Source organism: Sapajus apella, unplaced genomic scaffold (assembly GCF_009761245.1).
Source record: "Sapajus apella isolate SASKATOON/1434 unplaced genomic scaffold, GSC_monkey_1.0 scaffold106, whole genome shotgun sequence".
Taxonomy (NCBI): Eukaryota; Metazoa; Chordata; class Mammalia; order Primates; family Cebidae; genus Sapajus; species Sapajus apella.
This window is the reverse complement of record NW_022437046.1, coordinates 1097221-1105201: the sequence shown is the minus strand read 5'-3', so window position 1 is coordinate 1105201 and position 7981 is coordinate 1097221. Positions and strand designations below refer to the sequence as shown.

Below are 7981 nucleotides of genomic sequence, written 5' to 3'. Positions count from 1 at the left end.
TAAAAAATAAAAAAATAAATAAAAAAGAAAAAAGAAAAGTAAATGAAGTGGTGGGCACAGAGTTTCTGTTTCAGTTTTGGAGGATGAAATAGGTCAGGTGATGAATATGGTGGTGATGGTTGCACCACATGAGCATACTTAATGCCACTGAACTGGACAGTTAAAAACAGCTAAAATGGGATATTTATGTTCTGTATCTTTTCTTTTTTTTTTTTTTTAATTTTACCACGATTTTTTAAAGAAAACAAATGGAATGTTGGGAATGACTCAGATGTCACCGGGCTTCCGGGCTGTCCTCTCTTCACTTTAGCCCTCAGATCCTGTCCATGCCACAGGCTTCCCCTGGGCACATCCCCAGCCCTCTGGGAATGTGAACCCTTCTAGGAAGCAGACCAGGAGAACAGAGGAATGAAATGCAGGCACTCTCCTGAGCCTGGAGTTCAAATTCAAGCTCGCCCTCCCCGAGCTGCCTCAGTGGCCTTACCTGTGGAATGGGGACTCTGGCCTTCCCTCCCCTACTTTTTGGGCATCAGCACCCTTGGCTCTGGCCACACTGGACCCGCCATTGCTCATGCCGTCACCCTCTGACCTGAGTGCATGCTGTCCTCCGCCAGGCTGACCTTTCCTGCTTTTTCCTCCTGAAAAACTGTTACTCATCTTCCCAGGCCAAGGCCAATGGCCTCTTCACTGGGAAGTCTCCCCAGCATATCTGATTGGTCACTGTCTCTTCAGTACCTAATGGGGGTGGGAAGCTGGCCTGTTTGTACGTGTTGGCTGCACCATGACCCTGAGGGGCCCAGCTCCTCTTCTACTGTGCCATTGAGCTCTGTGGACTGACACGTAATTAAGCCTGGGAAAGTATGGACAATCCCTCTCCACAGTTCCCACTTGCACCTGCACCCTCTGTGGGCCTATTTCCTCATTTGCATAAGTGGAGACCACCACACACCCACCCTGCCCTTTGGGCTTATTCACTAACATGGCATGAGTGAAAGCATATGAGTCATAGGCTCATAGTGGCTGTTAGGTATGTGGTCTCTTTATTATTTTAGATTTGATGGCCTCTGGTGGGGAGACCCTCCAGGATCACAGCAGCCATCCTCCTGCCTTCATCACCTCCCACAGCTGGCTTCTCCACCCCACTAACGTTTGTCTATCAGAGGCAGCCCTCTTCCCCGCCGCAGAGCCCACTTTATCCTCACCTGGCCATACAGGTTGTCCTCGGGGCCGGGCTGTGCCTTGTGGTGCATGGTGTTCATGCAGACATTCAGCAGGCCCATCCTGGCCCACATACTCCTGGGCTGGGCGCTCCCCGCAGCGGTCACCAAAGCCAGAAGCAGCAGTTGGGTCACCTGCCAGGCCATGCCCATCCATGCCCATCTGTTCCTCTCAGAGACCCACAGTCAGAGGTGGACAAGGCCTGAGGGAAGGGCAGCAGCCACAAGATTGTGTACTGTCCCCCTCCCAGGCCCAGATCTCTGCCCTCCCCACCCTGCATCCCCCACAGGGCAGCTGAGCCAAGAAAGGAGAGGTATGTAGAGGTGAGAAGGAGCCCTTCCCCGGCTTGGAGGCAGTACCCACCTGTTTCCCACCCAACAGAGCTCTAGGTTCAGGCTCTGCCACCAGCTTTCTCTGTGACTTGTAGGAAGCCGCCACCCCTATGGACTTCCCCTCTTTTATTTCTTCAGTATTTTATGCAATTCCTCTCAAATTTGCACAAGGTGAAACCACAGGTCATGGCCTGCTGATGCAGGGGTGGGACTCTAGACAGCCTCAGACTTGTGCTTGCTCAGCCCATCCTCCTATCCTGGGGCAGCTGAGGTTTAGATGCCCAGGGAATCTGAGCTGGGGCCAGCAAAGGCCATGGAGCCGTCAGCTATCGTTCATGGTCCCAGAGCAGATGCTGTGGGAGGCAAGGGGATGGGCATCTCAGGAAATTACCCAGGGAAAGTCAGGCTCAGAGCTAGGGGGAGGCCAACAGGTCAGTGGCAAATGGAGGAGGGGGCTGAGTAAGAACAGCGGGCGGTTGGGCCATGGAGGCAAAGACATCAGAGAACCCAGCCTGTCAGGCAATGGGGAGGCACTATCTTGCCTCCCACCTCTCATCCCCACCTTCCCTTCTGTCCTGTGGCAAGGCCTTATCTCCATCCTCAGCCCACCTGGGAATGTGAACCCTTCTAGGGACCAGACCAGGAAACCAGAGGAATGAAATTCAGTCACTCTCCGGAGCCTGATGGGGAGTCTCTCCCACCTCCCCACCCACTTTATAACCCCATTCTGCCTGCTTGATTAGACCCTCTGTTAGGGAAGGTGGATAAGGCTTTGTCTAGGAGATAGCTCAATTGTCTTTGAATAAGGACCCAGTTAAATTATGCTACATCTACCTGTTGCGAGAAATCAGGGAACCGGAGACCAATGAGGTTACAGGAGGATTTATTTCAGGTGTACACCAGCTCAGTGGATTTGCATACAGAAATTCTGAGCAATGGACAAAGAGAACAAGTGTCTTTTATGCATCCAGGGCCCCGAAATCATGAAGCAGGAAGCAGGTTTACAGAAGCGAGAATAAAAGCAGTTAATCAAAACTGCGACAGGCTTACATATGATGCTTGGTATATGGGCCAGGTGTCCCTTATCTTGGACTTGGGCCGGTTTGGACAGTGCTGCATGAGTTTATTTTTTGGCCTTTGTCCTGGCTCCTTGCTGTCTGCAGTTCCGGCCTGCTTAGACATTTCTTGTGCCTTCACTGTGTTACTTAGATACAAAACAGACTATGTGAAGTTATACAGGAGATAGATACCTACAGATTCCTAAGCTTACTCATACTATAGAGGTAAGGGTATAAGGAAAATTTAGTTTCCCTCCTTATGTTGAGGGAATGCTGGAAAAGTCTCCAGAGCACATTCCTCTGAACTCTGGCTTCTGAGGTAATGTTATCAAGGTTTCCCCTGGGCCTGGGCTTTGCCTGTTAACTGCCTTCAGCCTAATACAGAAGACTTGTTTTATTCCCTTTTTGATTTTTAATTTTCTTTTCTTTCTTTAATTTCCCACCTCATACCTAATGGAATTTAATGTGGTAACAAAGAGAAAGTTCCTAATGTACAAATATGGAAAAATCTCCACGTGCATTGTTAAGTGGAAAAAGAAAGGTGTAGAAGAATGCTATGTAAAAAAACAATCTGTGTAAAAAATGAATTAGAATGACTGTGTTAATCAGGTGTGGTGGCTCATGCCTGTAATCTCTGCACTTTGGGAGGCCGAGGTGGGCGGATCATTTGAGGTCAGGAGTTCAACATCAGCCTGGTCAACATGGTGAAACCCCATCTCTACTAAAAATACAAAAATTAGCTGGGTGTGGTGTAATCCTATGCCTTATGCCTGTAATCCTAGCTACTTGGGAGGCTGAGACAGGAGACTCACTTGAACCCAGGAGGCGGAGTTTGCAGTGAGCCAAGATCATGCCACTGCACTGCAGTCTGGACAACAGAACGTGACTCTGTCATTAAAAAAAAAAAAAAAAGAATATCTGTATTTGCAAGTGAAAATTCTGTGGCAAGGTATGAAAAGAAATTAATAAGGCGGTCACCTGCCAGAAAAGGACAGGATTAGGCATGAGACCTTTCTCTGTAAACCTCTGCACATTGTTTTAGATGTGTGAATGTATATCTTATTCAAATGTATATAGGTATGTGTGTATATACACACAAATATACCAAATATGAAATGAAAATACTAAGGCACAGAATAACTTATCTGACTTGATAATATTTATGTAAATTTTGATAATACTAGAATGTATATAATGGCACATTTAAGTTAAGGATACTATATATGGCGAGGGACAGCGTACGCCTTAGATTATTTACTGTCTGTTTTTGAAGAATTTAACGCAAACATGGATATCAGACCAAATCATACAATTTATATCAACAATATGAATGACAAAATTAAAAAGGAAGAATTGAAGAGATCCCTCTATGCCCTGTTTTCTCAGTTTGGTCATGTGGTGGACACTGTGGCTTTAAAGACAATGAAGATGAGGGGGGCAGGCCTTTGTCATATTTAAGGAACTGGGCTCACCCACGAATGCTTTGAGACAGTTACAAGGATTTCCATTTTATGGTAAACCAATGTGAATACAGTATGCAAAAAGAGATTCGGATATAATATCTAAAATGCGTGGCACTTTTGCTGACAAAGAAAAGAAAAAAGAAAAGAAAAAAGCCAAACCTGTGGAACAGACTGCAACGACCACAAACAAAACGCCTGGCCAGGGAACTCCAAATTCAGCCAATAGCCAAGGAAATTCAATACCAAATCCTCAGGTCCCTGATTACCCTCCAAACTATATTTTATTCCTTAATAACTTACCAGAAGAGACTAAGGAGATGATGTTATCCATGCTGTTTAATCAGTTCCCTGGCTTCAAGGAAGTACGTCTAGTACCAGGGAGGCATGACATTGCTTTTGTTGAATTTGAAAATGATGGGCAGGCTGGAGCTGCCAGGGATGCTTTACAGGGATTTAAGATCACACCATCCCATGCTATGAAGATCACCTATGCCAAGAAATAACATTTGGGATAGTCGTCTTTAAAGGACTTGGTATTATGTGTTTGTTTTGATAACATTTAGTTGGGTCATTTTAATAGTTAGAGATTAGGGGGAGTGAAAGTGAAATCTTTGTGAAGGACTTAAACCAGTGTTTCTTTAGCTTTGGTGAACTATGAAATATGAAGGCCTTAATTTTCTACAATAAACTTTTATTTGTATTCTGTGTAAAAAAAAATGGATACTATACATGTGCTTGCAAAAGTATGAACATGAGGCCGCTGAGAGTTCTGGTCCCTGGGTATAAGTCCAATAAATTCAATGTATTTATAGCACATATATCCCATTCCTGTGCACAAATGGTAGCATACTGTTCTGTACTTTGCTTTTTCTGCATAGTTTCATCATACAGTTATTCTTTTGACAACCCAAAAACCTCATGAACCCAAGTTATCCACAGTTGCACATTTGAGTATCACGGAACATCTGATAGCATAACTAAAGTTATTTCTTTATACCTTGTAGGGTCTAAACTTAAAACTCTTTCATTAGCCAATGTAAACAAAGTTAGCAAGCTGGGTGTGGTGGCTTATACGTGTAATCCCAGTGTTTTGGGAGGCCAAGGTGGACGGATCACTTGAGCCCAGGAGTTTGAGACCACCTGGACAATACAGGGAGACCTCATCTGCACACAAAAATACAAAAATTAGCCAGGCGTGGTGGTGCAAGCCTGTCGTTTTAGCCATTTGGGAGGCTGAGCTGGGATGGTTGCTTGAAATCTGGAGGTTGAGGCAGCCATGAGCCATGATGGCATCACTGCACCCCAGCCTGGGCGTCAGAGCAAGACCCTGTCAGAGAAAGAAAGAGAAAAAGACAGAGTGCGGTGGGGTAGGAAAGGGAGGGAGGGAGGGAGGGAGAGAGAAAAAAAGCAAAAGAACAAAGTTAGGAAAGAACTTCATGTTTTCAAGAGAAAGAAACTTTGTTCTTTTTTCAAAAAAAAGAGGCAGAGCCTGTGCTTTCAGTCTGGCCTCAGTACCTGGTCCTGCCACAGGTGTGTCTGAGGTGACAAGGCCGGTGTCTACCTATGAAGCTCTTGCCTCCCCAGGGCTCCATCATGGATGAGTCCTGTACCATAATCAGCAGCCCTCTGCCCTCCCTCCATTGCACCTGCCTGTGACTTTTCTCTTCTTTTCAATGCCCTCCCTTCCTTCCAACCTCTGCCTGTGACTTTGAATGTGTTGTGGGTATCTTTGCAGAAGAATTGCCTGGCTGACTTTTGCCCAAATTCCTGACTCACAACATCTTGGAATATAATAAAATAGTTACTGTTTCAAGCAATTATGTTTATTTGATTTTTTAAACTTTGTGTTTTGAAATAATTTTAGACTTGTAGAAAAACTGCAAAAAATAGTCAAAAGATTTCCTGTATGTTTTTATTCAACTTCCCCAAATGCTGGCATATTACATAATAAAGCTCAGTTATTTAAAAAATGAGGAAATTAATATTGAGGCAGTACAAGTAATTAATCTACAAGATTTATGCCCTTTATACCAGTTTCCCCACCAACGTCCTTTCTCTGGCCCAGGATTCAGTCTATGATTCCAGGTTGCATTTAGTTGTCATGTCCTCTTAGTTTCCTCCAATCTGGGATAGTTCCTCAGGGTCTCTCTTTGTCTTTTTTTTTTTTTTTTTTTTTTTTTTTTTTGTATTTTTAGTAGAGATGGGGTTTCACCATATTGGCCAGGACGGTCTTAACCTCCTGACCTTGTGATCTGCCCCTCTCGGCCTCCAAAGTACTGTGATTAGATACTGTACGTGGCCTGTCTTTGTATTTTATGACCTTGACACTTTTGGAGAATTATTGGTCAGTTATTTTGCAGAATGTCCCTCAATTTGCGTTTATCTGTATTTTCTTGTAATTAGCTTGAGATTATGCATTTTTGGCCAAAAAATTACAGAAGATAGGTGCTTTTGTCAGTGCATCATATCAAGGGGTACGTGATGAGGGTTGCTACATCTTATTGCTAGTGATCATTTGGTTAAGGAGATTTCCTTACTGTATAATTATTAGTTTCCCCCATTTTGGGGGGAAAAATACAACTCTGCTTTCCTCATGGAACCCTAGGCATTAAAAGCAGATAGATCCCTTTCAAAAATCTGTTTTGTCTTCCAGCTATGCCTGTTTATTAGGCCCTGGAAACTGCATGCTTTCCTAGCCCTGCTTCTTGAAGTGCTCTGCCCAGAGGCCAATAATCCGATTAGGTGATTAGCAAATGAAAAATCTTATAGCTACTGAACCATCTGTCTGTCTGTGTAATCATATATGTGTTATTTGTGTGTGATGTTTATATTAAAAAAGAGCTCTATTTGGCTTAAAGAAAATAAGTTCTTAGATCAAATATTTTTTGAAGGAACAATAAAAGCTATATTGTCTTTTAGTTTATGTGACTTTAATCTTTGAGAAAGAACAACAATTTTGAAGATAATTGGTAAAATACAAATGTCTTCAAAATGTAAATATGTGGTCTAATGTATGCGGGTCAGATACTAGGTTTGCTAAATGTTGTAAGGTTATAACATTTGGCTTTTGAGAACTGTTTGACTTGCTGGCTTTACAATTTGGTAAGGCCTAGTGACATATGGAATTAACCACACCCTTAACTATGCTGGAAAGAGTCCGACTTTATCTGTGCTTAGTACATAATTAAAATAACTTACCAGGTTTTACATTAAAATTAAAAATTGCTAAGAGTTACCATTACAACATGTAATTGAGACTACTGAAAATAGATTTACATGCAAGGATGAAACTTGACTTTCCCTTTTGAGGATTTTCATGTAATAGTAAAGGATAATGAAAGGTTTTTGCTTTGTTTTAAAATTTTTTGAGTCATCATTTTGGCTAATATAAATAACTTATGGTAATCTGGAGTTCTATTTCATAATATTAAGTGTTTTAAACCTTTAACATGTTTGATAGACTTCCCAAAATCAAACCTCAGTTTCAAGGTTGTCTTTTCTAATCCCTAACTTTTGAATGCTACAGAATGTCCCTGGAACATCCAAAAGAGAGGTAAACAGGATAATTTAATGCATTTAGTTACATGAGATTGCCAAAATAAAAATAATGTTTAACCTTCTTCAGGGTATATTTTAGTGAATAATATTAATACATGTTCCAAAATTACTGTATGAGATTTATTTCTTCCTTCCTTCTTTCTTTCTTCCCTCCTTTCTTCCTTCCTTCCTTCCTTCCTTCCTTCCTTCCTTCCTTCCTTCCTTCCTTCCTTCCTTCCTTTCTTTCTTTCTTTCTTTCTTTCTTTCTTTCTTTCTTTCTTTCTTTCTTTCTCTCTCTCTCTCTCTCTCTCTCTCTCTCTCTCTTTTTTTTGAGACAGAGTCTTGCTCTGTCACCCAGCTGGAGTGCAGTGGC

General features: G+C 42.7%; 1 protein-coding gene and 1 pseudogene across 2 annotated transcripts in view; one reads left to right on the top strand and one right to left on the bottom strand.

Moving 5' to 3' along the window:
* The window catches only part of LOC116537027 (folate receptor gamma-like), a 5902-nt gene extending 4197 nt beyond the window's left edge, over window positions 1–1705 (bottom strand). Inside the window, exons 1-2 of the mRNA XM_032258981.1 lie at window positions 1582–1705; window positions 1203–1386 (exon numbers count right to left, since the gene is read on the bottom strand). Coding sequence (XP_032114872.1) covers window positions 1203–1370 — 168 coding nt within the window. The 5' untranslated portion in view covers window positions 1371–1386; window positions 1582–1705. The remainder of the gene's footprint in view (window positions 1–1202; window positions 1387–1581) is intronic.
* A 2117-nt stretch (window positions 1706–3822) lies between these two features.
* LOC116537021 lies at window positions 3823–4788 on the top strand (annotated as a pseudogene). The gene has a single exon (XR_004262920.1). The product of XR_004262920.1 is annotated as a U2 small nuclear ribonucleoprotein B'' pseudogene (transcript).
* Window positions 4789–7981: the final 3193 nt, after the last annotated feature.